Raw genomic sequence first — 16,735 nt, forward strand, 5'->3', positions numbered from 1 at the left:
AAAAAATGACATTTGATTTTTGTTGGTTTTATTCTTTAGAGGCCCAGTTAAACATTTCTAGATGACTCTTGAAAGTTCTGGTTCTAATTAGACATAAATGAAGTATGTACATGTATCTTATTCTTTTCACTTGACAATAGGATAAAATAGATAAAATAGTGTTTCATTTCATGGAGAGTCATAAGTGAAGTCTTAATGATCTATTTGCAACTTGACTTTTTATTGGTAACTAATTATGACATAAACTGTAGGGTAAGGGAAATTGCTTTCATTTTTATTTTGACCAAGACAAAAAGGTCACACTTATAAAATGTGCTAGATAATTTTTTTATAAAAGCCTCCCAAAATATAGGTAGTCTCAAAGTTTAATACTAGGAGTAGAAAAGAATTTTAATTTCTATGAAAGACAAATCAACTATTTTCAAATTTTCAATGTTCCTACCATGGTTGCCTACCATCTTACAGAGTCATAATCCTGTATTTAGGTCAGAATTCTATCTTTACCATCAAAAGCAGCTTTCTAAGTTGACTATTTCCTGAGTGCATCAGGAGTCTGTAACTATTCCAAATAAATTTACGAATTGTTAGTGTGATAGTGGATTTGATTTTCATGTTAGTTGTAGCAATGTGGGAGTTTGTTTAATTATGCTCATTGACCATAACCACATTATTTTCCCCTTTGAATCTCATTATCTAAAGTACAATAAATAATACAGTTACACAATGATGTTATAAATCATTTATTCTTTATTTAGGGGTTATTAAAACTACTAGAAGGCACGATAGTTAATGTTCCAGAAAAGAATTCCCGCAAGTTACGTGGAGAAACAGTACAAGTTGATACAACAAACATCCTGTTTGTTGCATCTGGTGCTTTCAATGGCTTAGACAGAATCATCAGCAGGAGGAAAAATGAAAAGGTAAGTTTTTCTGAAGGGTTATGAGGATGGAGCACTTCTTCATATCTGCAAGGTACATGCCTAGTAACTATTTGTTGATTGATTACAATAAAATGTAATGTCAACATAGTGTCAAGCAGCCCAAAACACACCAGTATTTTCCATGTTTTTGTGTTTTACATAATCGGTAACCACAAATGATTTCTTTTATATAACATAATATTCTACCTAAATGAATATATCATAGATTAACTGTGCTACATTGCTTGCTTTAAGTCTCCTTGGCTTTGTACCCACTAGTGTAAGTAGTAGTTTAGTAGCAGTAAAAAAATAATGCTGCTGATGGGATGGTTGCCTGTGGTGGTTCTTTGGATAGCCTAGATAAGAAAAAACTCACGTACGATACTAACCGAACCATGTAATGCTGTTATTCCTCAGTATCAGGCCTTATTCAACATGGATAAGGTTAGATTTTAATTTTTCATGTTAATTTGTTTTTGCTTTTGAAATTCTGCTTAGACTGACAAATTGGAAGAAATCATTTCATTGTGTGTACATGAGAGAGAAAGAGGGAGGGAGATAACTTTATATTTAAAATTCTGGGGGTGCCTGTCTGGCTCAGTCACTAGAGCATGAGACTTTTGATCTTCGAGACGTGAGTTTATGCTCCATGTTGGGTGTAGAGTGTACTTTAAAAAAACAAAGAACATGTTCTGATACTTAATTATAATTAGCTATTCCAAAAAGAATTTGAAACTTGGAACATGTAGAAAAGAACAGTTAAAAGTAATGTCCAAAAAGAGATCAGAAACATGTAGAAGGAAGGTTTAGGTTGTAGGTCATTTGAACTTCTTAACAAAAAGTAGGGAGACATCCTGGGCTCTAGTTCTTATTATCTGAAAGAGAAAGTGTATGAGGTCTTCAGGAGAGACCGAGATTGAAAACGAGTTTGTCAGGGTGCCTGAGGGGCTCACTCAGTTGAGTTTCCAACTCTTGATCTCAGCTTAGGTGTTGAGCTCGGGGGTGTGGGGGGAAAAAATGAGTTTGTCACATAGATCACATAGATCTTTATGAAAAAGAGAGAGATGTAAGACAGTCATCAGTAGTGATTTTACAGAGGATTAAATACATCCATGTGGCTATTTTTATCAACTCTTACTGAAAGCCAGGGGTACAATATTAAATACTGCACCTATATTCCAACCATATCAGACTGCTTGCATTCCTAACTTTTATTCCTCTTGCCTTTGTTCATGCCTTCCCCTACCTCAATCAAGTTGGCAAATATATGTTCATCTTTTAAGACTCAGTCTGTTAAGATGATCTTGATAACAGATGATCAGTCTGTTATCAAGTCTGATAAACTGGTCAGGCAGTTTATCTGTGAAGGCTTTCTTGATCATCTTCTACCCTCCCTCCCTGCTAGTCCTGTGATACTTTTAACGCCTTCATGTGTTCTCACTCTGAATAAGCCCCTTTAGGATAATGGCTGTCTTCAGGTTTGTATTTCCAGTGTTTTATAATGTTTTGTGAATTATATATATATATATATAATTGTAAATTATATATATTATATAATATATATTATATAAATTATAAATATTAATATTTATATTCAATATATTAAATTTAATATAACTTAATGTATTTAATATTTATGTAATAAGTTAAATTTAATAATATTAAATAAATTTAATATATATTAAAATATATATTTGTATAAATTATAAATTATATATTATATATATAATTTACAAAACATATAACATAAAATAAATGTGTGTATGTATTTTTATGTTTATATATAATAAATACTTACATATATTATATACATAGTATTGAATGGAAGGTGGGTTTTTTTTTTTTTTCTGATACACTACTGTCCATGTGGAGAGTCAGAGGAGTGGATTTTTTTTTTTTTTTAAGTTTATTTATTTTGAAAGAGCGAGTGACTGAGGGAGGCACAGAAAGAAGGAACAAGAGAGAATCCCAAGCGGGCTCCACACTGCCAGGGCAGAGCCCAGTGTGGGGCTCAAACTCACAAACAGTGAGATCACGACCTGAGGTGAAACCAAGAGTCAGTCGGACACTTAACTGACTGAGCCACTCAGGAGCCCCAAGAAATAGATTTTTAACTTAGGCTGACCATGTGCTTCTCTTATACTTCTGACAAAAGCTGTATGAAATACCAAAATGTCAAAACATTCTGACGGTTGCCTGGAGTATAGTTCTTTTATACTGACTGAAGCAAGATCCATACACCTTAGATACCCAGCTTTTTTTTTTTTAAACAATGGGTGTTTTTTGTTTTTGTTTTTAGATTTTATTTTTATAAGTAATCACTATAGTCAGTGTGGGGTTTGAACTCACAGTCTGAGATCAAGTCACATGCTCCACCAACTGAGCCAGCGAGGTACCCCGATACCCAGCTTTTTGCAGCAAAGTAGTATTCTTGTTTGATGTCATTCTTAAATGTTTTTTATAAAATCAGAGTTATTCTCATAGGTTGATGTATGCTGCAACCTCAGATCATGATTTTAATAGAATGCTTAGCAGTGACTTAAGACACTTGTGCATAATTTCCTCATAAGGCTGCTTGTTCCTTAGTCACTACTACTACTTGTTTACGCTATTACAAAATTAACTTTGGTTACAAAGTAATTACTGTCTCCGTTTTTATAGTTCTTACACATTTTATTACTTTTTAATTAAAATTTTTTTACATTTATTAATTTTTAAGAGAGAGACACAGAGTGAGTAGGGGAGGGGCAGAGAGAGAGGGAGACACAGAATCTGAATCAGGCTCCAGGCTCTGAGCTGCCAGCAGAGAGCCCGACCTGAGGCTCAAACTCATGAACCGTGAGATCATGACCTGAGCTGAAGTCAGACGCTTAAGCCACCCAGGCATCCCTTAATCTTTTTTTAGGGAGAGCATATAAGCAGCAGGGAGGGGGTGGGGGGGGGGGGAAGAGAGAGAGAGTGCAAGCAAACGGGAGGAACAGAGAGAGAGAGAGGGAGACAAAGAATCCAAAGCAGGCTCCAGGCTCTGAGCTGTCATCACAGAGCCCGACACGGGGCTCAAACTCATGAACTGCGAGATCATGACCTGAGCAGAAGTCGAACGCTTAATCAACTGAGCCACCAGGCGCCCCTAGAATTCATTCTTTGAGAGCTGGTTATTAAATGGTGGTTTAGTTCTCAATTCTGAAGACAGATAGGCCTGAGTTCAAATCCTGGATTTACCACTTACCGCAAGGAGAGTTTGGTCAAGGTACTTAAGCTCTCCAAGCTCATTTTCTTTACTTATAAAATGTGAATGATAATAGAACTTTCTTCTATTACAAAGTTCATGTGAGAAATATATGCAGAGTACTTAGTACAATGCAATTTCATTCTCTTTATAATACCTGTCTTTTCGTGGCAGTATCTTGGATTTGGAACGCCATCTAATTTGGGAAAAGGCAGAAGGGCTGCAGCTGCTGCAGACCTTGCCAATCGAAGTGGAGAATCAAATACTCACCAAGACATTGAAGAAAAAGATCGATTATTACGTCATGTTGAAGCCAGAGATCTCATTGAATTTGGCATGATTCCCGAGTTTGTGGGACGGTTGCCTGTGGTAGTTCCTTTGCATAGCCTAGATGAGAAAACACTTGTACAAATACTAACTGAGCCACGTAATGCTGTTATTCCTCAGTACCAGGCCTTATTCAGCATGGATAAGGTTAGATTTTTATTTTTCATACTTAGTTAATTTATGGGTTTTTGCTGTTGGAACTCTGCATAAATTAGCTCAACAAAAAGCAAAAGCAGTCCTCCTTATCCAGAATACCAGCCTATACCTGGTATTTCTATACCTCACTAAATGTGGATCTAAGTATTGGGAAAGGCAGCGTGTTACATTAAACATTTAGGAGTTGGCTTTATTTTTTTTTCTTAATTAAAATTGTTAATGAAGCTTAAAGCCTAAGTATACATATATAGAGAGAGAATTTATACCAGTAGCCTACCCCCTACCCCTCAAGCCATACACACAGGATTGTCCTTCCAGCCTTAAAATTCTAAATGCTTTTGTTACAACATACTGTGTATATTTTTATATACTTTTGTCTAAAGTTCTATCACCTTCCACATCTACTTCTGTGTAACCACACATCCAATCCCACATCCCCACAATTCCGATCACATAGCTTATGTTTTGGGTTTTATGAACTTAGGGTCTTTAAATATCAGTTTCTTTCTCTTCATTCCACTGCCATTACCTCATGTCAGGCTCCTTTATCATTCTTTACATTGACCTATGCATTTGGCTCCTAATTGGCCTCCCTGTCTCAAGTCTATTTCTGACCACCACCACCAAAATATCATTATCTTCCTTTTTTTACTTCCAGAATGCATCATTTTTATATTATTGAACATAGTGCCCAGCAAATAGATATTCTTAATAAATATCTAGTGAATGAATAAATACAACGCTAGTTATTTTAGTCCCCTCCTTAAATCCTTCAGTGGTCCCCTTGCCTCATTTTAACGCTCCCACACTGGTGCTCCCTTAGCACCATGTGCATATGCTGTGCTATAAATGCTAGTTTGCTTATTTGTCACCACCCAGTAGAACTTAAGTTCCTTGATGGCAAAAATGGTAATTCATCATTTAGTCTCTAATATGTAGACACATAGGCGTCCAATAAATGTTGAATAAAGTCCTAGAAAGTCCATGTTAATCTAGAAAACATCTTCAAAGACTAATGACAAATTTGTGATTCAGAATACTATTGCCTTCTCATAGGTTAATTGAGAGAAACAAGTGCTTGAAGGTGAGGTTCTAAGGCACTATGAGAGAGAATTGCCTTGCTTAAATATTGCATTTTCTGGAAGTAGAAATTAGTAACCAAAATTTGTTTAATACCAAAATTTTGTGAAGTCTGATGTTCCAAAAGGATTTTGATTTATGTTTTTTGGGTATGTTAATAAATTTAGTATCAGTAATTTGAACTCTGTTTTGAAATTTGTGGTAATTTAGACAGACTTGTCTAAAGTTTTGCCTTTGTGTTCTGTAGGATGAGAGGGTGGTTAGTAACACTCTATAAAATGAATGATGAGTAGAGTATTTTCTAAGAAGAAAGTGATAGTCAAAAAATGCTTTAGTCTGAAAAGGGATAGGGTCAGTCTTTATCTGTAAAGTTAGGGCACTAGTCCCTTTTTGTTCTACAAAGACTAGGAATGATGGTAGGTAGTAATAGTTAATAGATCAAATGCTCTATAGCTATCTTAGGAAAATATCATCAAGTATTATCTAAGTTCTGATTTCTTTTTATGTATTTGTAGTGTGAACTGAATGTTACTGAGGATGCTTTGAAAGCTATTGCCAGATTGGCACTAGAACGAAAAACAGGTGCACGAGGCCTTCGGTCCATAATGGTAAGTTGGCATTATTATACAAAATGAGATTATTTCTTGGTCTGGGTTTTGCAAATATTAAGCCTCCATGTTACTTCTTTGGAAGCATATCCAGAGAATTGGCCTGATGTTGTTTCTTATGGGTTTTTTTTTTTTTTGTCTCAGTAGATTATATTTTTTGTTATTATAAAAAAGGAACTGTAAAGCATTTGCAATAAAGGATGCACACATAGTACCATTAATGAAATAGAGAAAATCTAGGAAGGACAATTTAGAAAATTTTACTCCGGCCTTTTGACTAAATTCCCCAGAGTACCTTCTCAGACCCACTGAAATTCTCATTCTTTTCTGTTTATTTATTTGAAATTAAATTGCAGATATCATGATATTTTACCCCTAAATTCTGTCATATGATAGCAACTCACTATTTTTTATTTTGTTACAAATTCTAGTGACCCAGCCTATTTTCTGCCATCATCCACTTTATTATTTTAAGAATTTCACTGCTAATTATTACTTCTCTCATCTCAATAGGACTTTTTTATTGGAGCTACACATGTATCACAGACAGTCTGAGATTATATTCTCTAATGAAGGCCTGGACTTCAGGTGTTACTGATTAAGGACAGATTTATAAACATGCAAACTAGAAGAGTAGGTGATATAGTTAACATTTTTAAAGAAATTTTATGGGGACACCTGGGTGGCTTAGTCGGTTAAGCATCTAACTTTGGCTCAGGTAATCATCTCATGGTTTGTGGGTTCGAGCCCTGCATCGGGCTGTGCGCGGACAGTGCGTTGCCTACTTGGGATTCCTTGTCTGCCCCTGCCCTGCTCTCTCTCTCCGTCTCTGTCTCTCTCTCTCGATCTCAAAAAAAGAAAGAAACCTTATATACTTTTTTAAAGATCTACTGTATTTTCCTTAAATCTACTGCAACCCTTAAAACAAGTGGTTATTTGAAGTCATAGTTCAAAATTGAAGAGTTTGATAGAGATGGTTTAGGATTAAATCATTTTCATAGTAAGGATTACCAGTTGACTTCTTTGGTAACGCCAGGAATGCTGAGGAACATCTGAATCCAGAAGTGTAGTCTTTTTATATGTGCGTGGTGACCTAAATAGGCAGAACTACAGATAAATAGCTTTCCCTTATAAAATGAATTCTCTCTGAATTTAGTCAGCAGCTGCTTTAATATGAAGAATGTGAAAGCTTTTACAGTGATATTTTTTCAACATTCAGTTCCTGGTGCATAATAGGGATTCAGTAATATTTGTTGAGTTAATGAATTTGATTGGTGGTCTATGGAATATAAGTATTTTCTGTGTAACCTCAGTTTTCCATGTAATTTATCACTTTTTATCTCTTTAGGAAAAGCTGTTACTAGAACCAATGTTTGAAGTTCCTAATTCTGATATCGTATGTGTGGAGGTTGATAAAGAAGTAGTAGAAGGGAAAAAGGAACCAGGATATATCCGGTAAAGTGTATTGTCAAGCTAGACCAAATCTAAAAGTTAAAATCAGCTCTTTATTGCTATGGTTTATTGGTCTGTCACAAAAATTGCATACTTATATTCATAAGGGAAGTAATAATCTCAAATTTACTATAGAAAAAATGTTCTCATTCTGGTTTATAGAATAATAGTATTTTGTGAGTCTGAAATTTGATCTTTAAAATTAGCCTGTACTTTATGGGGCGTCTGGGTGGCTCAGTCAGTTGAGCGTCCGACTTCAGCTAAGGTCATGATCTCGCGGTCTGTGAGTTCAAGCCCCGCGTCAGGCTCTGTGCTGACAGCTCAGAGCCTAGAACCTGCTTCGGATTCTGTGTCTCCCTCTCTCTCTGCCCCTCCCCCACTCATGCTCTGTCTCTCTCTATCTCAGAAATAAATAAACATTAAAAAATTTTTTTTTAATTAGCCTGCACTTTTTTCCTGTAAGTAACAAGTATAAGAGACATAAAAGTCATCCAAATGAAGAGATTTAAATGAACTTTGCTGCTAATTCTGCCATTTATGAGTGACTTGTTTCATGTCTTTGACAAATTTTTCTGTTGTATCACATCAGTTGACAGATTTGACACATTTTTCGCTGCTTCATTTATTTATCCCAGGGGTCAGCAGAGTTTCTTATAGAGGGCTAGATGAATACCACAGGGATGTACAAGTCTGTATTGCAGCTACTCACCACTGCCTTCATAGCATAATCATAAATGAATGAGCATGTCTGTGTTCCATTAAACCTTTATTTACAAAAACAGATGATGAGCTTTATTTGGCCTGCAGGCTGTACTTTACTGACCTGACCTATTCGAGAAATGTTTCTTGTACAGTGCTTGACAGTAATGTTACATACCAAAAATTAGATCTCTGTTTTAACTAAGTCACAAGGTATGTTATGTTTTATGTTTGCGTATCTTCTAAGATAATTTAGGAGGAAATTGTTAGTTATTCAGAGACATAGTCTTTTGTTGGTTGATAACAATATAGAAAGAAGTTGTGGTGATCTGATCATAATTTTAAATTGAGGCAAATCAGATTTGGTCAGAAGCTGTAGCTTTCTTTCCTATAGATATATGCTAAATGTCAAGCATTTGAGTTGAAATCATAGATTCTACTTTTTTTCTGGAGAAATGGATTTTTTAAGACTTCACAGTTGAAGCCTTGTCAACTTATTTCAGGAATAAATTTGTTAGGGAAAATATTGGGAAATTACTTGCAACTTTTGGCTATGTGATCTAAATGTTTCCCAAATTTCACCACTAAGCAATCTGAATGTTAAAAGTGCTCTTAATATCTTACTTTTTTTGTGTGTTGTTTTTAGCTAGGTGGGTTAATACATTATTTTGAGTCTAGAAATCATGTTTATTTAAATCCTAATTTAAATTTAATTTTATTAAATTTTAATTTAAATAAATTTGTTTTAAACAATTTATTTAAAAATTTTTTAAAAACCTAATTTTTATTTTTAAAAAACCTGATGACTTTTTATTATAGGGCTCCAACAAAAGAATCCTCTGAAGAAGAATATGACTCTGGAGTTGAAGAAGAAGGATGGCCTCGCCAAGCAGATGCAGCAAACAGCTAAACTGTCAGACTTCCGTCCTGTATATAAAACTTTTCCTTCTTTTGTTTAGGATCGTAAATGTCTCTACAGTCTGACATTAAAAGCATTGGATCTATCTTGGATATCATACATGGTCAGAAGCCTTTAGGATAAAAATGAGATCATGTACATTATGTAACATCACATTGATTTAATACAAAGGACATCGTGTGGACTTTAATGATACAACGTTCAGAGATAAAATGTACATTATTTTGGTTCAGTTTTTTAAAATATGCTTTAACAAAATTCTTAGGAGTCCCTTTAAGCAATGCAGGTGTTGCAGTAACTGTGGATTTTACAATGTTACTCTACAAATGGGAAAATAAATTCTTTAAAATTGAAGATCAAGATACCATTTTTTAGTTTATCCTTTTTCTACCCATATTTGTTTCCTGAAAATATTGGAATTTTATTCATCTTGAAAATTGGAACAGGTAGTTTCCAAGTAGTTAAAAATTTCATGGAAAAAGTACCCTAAAGAACTATATTTTGCTGATTTGTTTTGCTGTGTTCTTGGTCTTATCTGCTAATGCATGATACCAACTTTCCAATTGGTACTATAAAAAGGGCCATTATTCCCTTGCTGACTTCTCTGATTTATTTACCATCTTTGATCCATTTTAGTACTATGAGTGTGCAGATAGAATTGAAGTCTGCCTTAAATCTTCAGGAAAAGACCATCTAATTCTAAAAGTAGCATGCAGCATCAGTCATAGTAACAGCCATGTGTTAAACTAAATAAAATACCCTAATATTGTGCACTTACCAAATTACTCAGCTAGTTTTGTTTTGTTTTGTTCTTTGATCCTAGGTATCTAATTCCTTGTCTTCATAGAACATTAAAGAAAATCTATGCTTTGCTGTCAGCAGAAATGAATGTGTTCACATTAAAATATAAGTTCTTAACCTTCTTTATATAACAAAACTAAACAGTGGGGAAAATTTGGAGGGACTTAACAATGGAAGTTACTTCATTTGATTCTATAAATATTAAAATATTTGGGTATCTTCTAAGGTTGATGATACAAATTTCTATGCTATTCATTCAGTTCAACCTCATTTGAAAGTATTTAAATCAGAGTACATTTAAATATTTGTCTTCATTATTTGGTTTATAGACACTTGAGTTTTCCTCTTACCCCCTTTTTCTTAGGAAAAGAACCTCAAGCAGATTCTAAATCCTGTTGATGAAAAGTTGGGCTTTCTATGATGTAATAAGAGATGTGAGATATCTATTTATGGCTGGGTAGGACCAGAAATGCACTTTTGCAGAATGTTTAAACCTGTTTGCTATAATATGGAACAGAAACAGGTATCCTTCTTAGTCTCTCTAGCAATGGTTAAAGTTTTTCTCAGGAAGTCTTTCATATTATAACTGTTCACTATCTTTTTCTTATAGCATCATCATTTTCCTTTTTGTAGAGTGAAAATTGGAGTAGCTACTAAATATATTAAGGGTAGTCCTCCAGAAATGGACTGGGAGACATTTTAGTCACAACAACTTACATTTGGTTTTGGAAGTTGTTAACAAAGCATAATCGATGTTTTTAAATCAAACTGAGTATAACTACGATTTGTACTTGAAACTTATGTTTTGGCATTTGAATAAAACAGAAGTACTAAATGAAAGCGAGTGCGGTGGTGGTATGTCCATATGTAGTGCCATTTTTTATTATTTTTTAAATGTTTATATATTTTGAGAGAGAGTAAGCGAGCACAAGCAGGGGAGGAGCAGAGAGAGAATCCCAAGGGGCTCTGCACTATCAGCGCAGAGCCCAATGTGGAGCTCTAACTCACTGTCCATGAGGTCATGACCTGATCCAGCTTAACCGACTGAGTTCCTCAGGTGCCCTGTAGTGCCATTTTTAAAAGGACACAGATAAGAGCTGCATTATTCTAGTGATTGGTTAATCATTGGCACCTTCATATCCCTCTAATAAATTCCACAAAGTTGTAGATTTCACAAAGTCTGTTATTAAAGTTCATGTTAAGCATTTATTGAAAATCCTCCCTTGAATGTCCTGCCTAGGCCCCACATTAGACTAGACCAAGTTTTTCAAGAAAATTACTAGTCTACTAGGGGATGCAAACAAAAACATCAGAGCATCATAATAGAAATGAGGTAGGTCTGGGTGTGGTGACACAAAAGGTGGTGATGGCCCAGACGGATCTGGACCATCAAGTAGGAATTTGCCAGAAAGAAATAATGAAAATTAAATCAAAATCTCAATAAATGTGAAACAACTAGGGAGCTTTAGGAGTTGAGAAATCCCAAGCTTATTTTTCACATGTCTTCAAGTATACCGTTAAGTTCCACTAAGGTGAAGACTGCATATTTTGTTAACTATAATCAGCACCAACCATAATGTCCCATATATTTGGTGCTCCATACACTTTAAAACAATAGAATATCTTGTATGCCAGGGGCACCTGGCTGGCTCAGTCGGTTGAGCATCTGACTTCGGTTCAGGTCATGATTTGCGGTTCGTGAGTTCGAGCCCCGCGTCAGGTTCTGTGCTGACATCTCAGAGCCTGGAGACTGCTTCCAATTCTGTGTCTCCAAATTTTTTTTAGAAGAATATCTTGTATGCCAGGTTAAGTTGTAATTTTATACAGAAAGTAGTAGGCATTATTAAAAGAGTATTAACCAGGAGAATTAGGCATTGTTAGATGTGTGTTTTATAGATTGTTGGGAAGGGAAGGCTCTGAGGAAAATGGAGGGAAACAGGACCAGAGGCCTAGTTGTGGACATTCCTCCAGCACTTGCCCCTCTATTTCCAACCTCATCACTTTCCTCCTGTTTTTCAGATCAGCTCTCATCATAATAAACAGAACTATGAATTCACATCCACTCCACAATGAAAATTGGTCTTGCTGTTTCTAGTTCCCTCTCAGGCTTTGGTTCTGGGCAAGATGACCAGCTTTTGGAAGGTTTTGCACAGAGAAATGACATAACCTGACTTAAGTTTTAAAAGACCACTCAGGTTGCAGTATAAGTGAACAGACTATAGAGGAACAAGGATGAAATCAGACACACTCAGGCCTATTTAAAGAAGATAATGGGGCGCCTGGGTGGCTCAGTTGGTTGGGTATCTGACTTTGGCTCAGGTCATGATCTCAACGTTCCGTGAGTTCGAGCCCCATGTCGGGCTCTGTGCTGACAGCTTGGAGCCTGCTTCAGATTCTGTGTCTCCCTCTCTCTCTGCCCCTACCCTGCTCATGTTCTGTCTCTCTCTTTCTTAAAAATAAATAAACATAAAAATATTAAAAATATGTATATATATAATGGGTTGGACTAAGGTGATAGCAGTGGAAATGGAAGAACAGATTGGGTAGGTGTTTGCAAATCTGATAAAAAGTGGTAATCCTATGTTCTTCAAAGGGAGAACTCAGTATTATAAAGATGTCTATTAACCCTATAGTTATAAATTTAATATTGCAATAAAATGCCAAAAATTTTTTAAATTTCTAAAATTTATGGAAAAGTAAACAAGAATGATAAGCAAAATGATAGTGTGCACTCATATAGTGCTTACTCTGTGTTACTCTGCATGCATTTAATGCAACAACTCTATGAAGTAGATGCTATTATCAACCCTTCTTATAAACTGAAGCCCTGACTGGGTAAGTAGATTTTCCAAGGTGACATAACTAGTAAATAACAGGATTTAACCCCAGGTAGAATGGTTCCAGAACCTCTCCATTTAACCACACTGAAAGAAGAATGAAGAGGGGCTGCCTCTTCTATTAAAAAAAATTATATATATATATAGAGAGAGAGAGAGAGAGAGAGAGAGAGAGAGAGAATACAAATGTATATTACATACACACACACATATATATACCTTATGCTATACATATGTTATAAAGTTTTAAAAGCTTAAGTGTGTAACAGTGCATGAATGAACGGACCAATGGAAAAGAAAAACCAGAAATATATATGCGAATTTAGAATTCGAAAAGAATGAAGCCAAATACATATGGGAATTTAGTATTGGAAAAGGTGATACTTCAAATTAATGAGAAAAAGAATATTTAGTAAATGATATTGACAACTGAGTATCTAGAAAATATAAATTATAACTTACCTAATAAAGTTTTAGATAAAAATAGGAGCCTTTAGGGGCGCCTAGGTGGCTCAGTTGGTTAAGCATCCGACTCTTGATCTCAACTCAGGTCTTGATCTTGGGGTCATGAGTTCAAGCCTCACATTGGGCTCTGCACTAGGTGTGAAGTCCACTAAAAAAAAATTGAAGCGTTTAAGTATTTTGTACAGTATTACAAAAAATGATACAAGTAAAATATAGAACATTATTAAAAAATCTCAGAAATATAAGAAGTCTCTTAGAAGGTGGGGTCAGGCATTGATCTGTTCTCATGGTATAGATCTGGACTCTTACCCAACGGGTCATCTATTATTGCTTTGAATAGTGAAGATTTAATCATGTGATGCTGGAGCAATTGGACATCCAAAGGGGTGGAGGTGGAGAACCTCAACCTAAGTTTCACACCTTATACAAAAATTAACTCAGGGGGTGCCTGGGTGGCTCAGTCAGTTAAGCATCTGACTCCTGATTTCGGCTCTGGTCATGATCCCAAGGTTGTGGGATCGAGCCTTACATCCGTACTCAGTGTGGAACCTGCTTAAGATTCTCTCTCTCTCTCCCTCTGCTCCTCTCCTCAATATATATATATTAGAAATATTTTTTAATTAACTCAAAATGGATCACAGACTTACATACTTACATGTAAACCTATAAAACTTTTAGAAAAAGCACACGAGAAAAATTTCAGGATGTAGAGCTAAGAATTCTTTATCTGACTCCAAAAGAATGATCCATAAAAGAAAAAAACTGGTAAGTTGGACTTCATTAAAATTAAGGACTTAAGTTCTATTTTTAAAAAAAGCAAATCCTGTTAAGGGGATTAAAAGACAAGCTGTAAACTGGGAGAAAATATTTGTAAGCCACATATCAAAGGACTTGTATCTAGAACACATACATAAAGAACTCTTAAATATCAACAGTAAGAAAAACAATCCAATTAGAAAATGGGCAAAAGATATGATCAGACATTTCAATGAAAAGGATATACAGATGGCAAATAAGCATATGAAAAGATGTCCAACACTAGCCATTAAGGAAGTACAAAAATAAAAACTAGTAACACAAATGCTAGTGAGAATGCAAAGAAACTGGATCACCCCATATTGCTGGTGGACTGTAAAATGGTGCAGCCATTCTGGAAATAATTTGTCAATTTCTTTAAAAACTAAACATGCAACTGGGGCACCTGGATGGCTCAGTCAGCTAAGTGTCTGAGTCTTGATTTCAGCTCAGGTCATCATCTCACTGTTCATGAGATCAAGCTCTGAGTTGAGCTCTGTGCCTACTGCGCAGAGCCTGCTTAGGCTTCTCTCTCTCCTCTCTCTGTCCCTCCCCTGGCTCGCGCTCTCTCTCTCTCTCTCTCTCTCTCTCTCTCTCTCTCACACACACACACACACACACTCTGTCTCCCAAAATAAATAAACTTTTAAAACAATAATAATAAACTAAACATGCAATTGCCGTATGACCCCGCAGTTGCACTCCTGGGCACTTATCTCAAAGATTTTCATTTAACATAAAAACCTGTATACAAATGTTTATAGCAGCTTTATTCATGATAACTCCAAAGTAGAAACAACCCAGATATCCGTCAATAGGTGAATGATTTTAAAAGTGGTTTCATTTTAGCACCTGGCCAACTCAGTTGGAGGAGCTTGTGATGCTTGATCTTGGGCACATGAGTTAGAACCCCACATTAGGCATAGAGATTACTTAAATACATAAAAACTAAAAAAAAAAGTGATTTCATTTTATTCATACCTTTTTTGTACACTTTTGTTAAAAAGGAACACTATTGATACAACACCCTGAATAAATCTCCAGAAAATTATGCTGAGTGAAAGCAGAGAATTCCAAAAGGTTGTGTAATGCATGATTCCATTTACATGACATTCTTGAAAGGACAAAGTTATATGAAGAACAGGTTAGTGGTTGCCAGGGGGTGTGGTTATAAAAGGGGAAATGAAGGATCCTGGAAGCTATGGAAAGGAAATGTTCTGTATCTTGACTATATCAATGTCAATATCTGGGTTGTAATATTGTACTACAGTTTTGGAAGGTATTACCATTGGTAGGAACTGGGATGAAGAGTACACATGATCTCCCTCTATTATTTCTTACAACTGCACACGAATCTACAATTATCTCAAAATAGTTTAATTTTAAATATCTAATTGATGGGGTTTTGGGGTCATGGTGGGATTCTGAGCCAACAGCCAAGAAGGAATTCTTGAAGACATCTTTGGTGCAAAAAGGTGTTTTTACTAAACACGGGACAGGACCTGTGGACAGGAAGAGCTGCACTGGGATTGTGACAGGTAACTGATTATATACCCTCATGTTGGGAGTGTGGTTAGGGACAGCGTAAGTCTCTAAGAAATTTTGGAGGCAAGGATTCCAGGACCTTGAGGGGCTAGCTGTTGTTAGGAAAATGGCATTTATTACCGTTTAGTAAAAATGGTATTTATCTCTCTGTTATGAGACCCTTCAGATGTATATCAGGGGACCACAAGCTTGGAATATGATTCCCAGCATATACCTTGGGGGAGTTGAGATAAAGGAAGTTTCCAAAGGTAAGGGAATTTTTCATTTGCCTTAGTTTCCCACATCACCATGGCAAGCACTTAAACCCCTTTCCACCTTGGGCAGGGCAAGTAGGTGGTGGTGGTGCTAGTTTGTATTTTGCCCTCAGCTGTGTTATGTTCCCTCATCATTAATCATGTGGCATGGTCTTTCCTTCCGCTCCAGTGGTTTTCCATTGTTAAGATATGAGATCCTAGAATGCTAAAATCTGTCCTCCTCCCAGGACTGCCAGCTCCCTTCAGGCTTTCTGTGTTCCATCTGAGAAGGAGAACAAAGGAAAAAGGAAATGTAGATAAAATTAAATTTCCTTACAACTTGCAGCCCTTTGACATACTTGAGACACGCAGATTATGACATTCCTCCAGGAACTCTCAACTGTCTTAATACTTTACTAGAGGCAAAAAGCAACCTTAGCTTAACAATAACCAGACCTGCAGGACACTGCAAGTCCTCGTTAACATATGAAAGTCCTTTTGGAGGGGCACCTGGCTGGTTCAGTTGGTTGAGCCTCCGACGTCAGCTCAGGCCACGATCTTGCATTGGGCTCACTGCTGTCACTCCTGAAGGACTGTCTCTACCCCACCCTCCAACTTAAAAGTATATAACCAATTGCTCTTCACAATTCCAGTATAGATCTTTCAGCC

At 36.0% G+C, this 16,735-nt stretch overlaps 1 protein-coding gene across 2 annotated transcripts in view; it reads left to right on the forward strand.

Annotated features, from left to right (window-relative positions):
• Positions 1-11,031, forward strand: part of CLPX (caseinolytic mitochondrial matrix peptidase chaperone subunit X) — a 40,250-nt gene extending 29,219 nt beyond the window's left edge. For both annotated transcript variants that reach the window (XM_015088138.3, XM_027067538.2), the window contains exons 10-14: positions 756-920; positions 4,324-4,623; positions 6,228-6,320; positions 7,669-7,775; positions 9,291-11,031. In XM_015088138.3, the coding sequence (XP_014943624.2) occupies positions 756-920; positions 4,324-4,623; positions 6,228-6,320; positions 7,669-7,775; positions 9,291-9,381 (756 nt within the window). In that variant the 3' untranslated portion in view covers positions 9,382-11,031. The remainder of the gene's footprint in view (positions 1-755; positions 921-4,323; positions 4,624-6,227; positions 6,321-7,668; positions 7,776-9,290) is intronic.
• Positions 11,032-16,735: the final 5,704 nt, after the last annotated feature.

This window comes from Acinonyx jubatus, chromosome B3 (assembly GCF_027475565.1).
Source record: "Acinonyx jubatus isolate Ajub_Pintada_27869175 chromosome B3, VMU_Ajub_asm_v1.0, whole genome shotgun sequence".
In the NCBI taxonomy this organism is placed as follows: Eukaryota; Metazoa; Chordata; class Mammalia; order Carnivora; family Felidae; genus Acinonyx; species Acinonyx jubatus.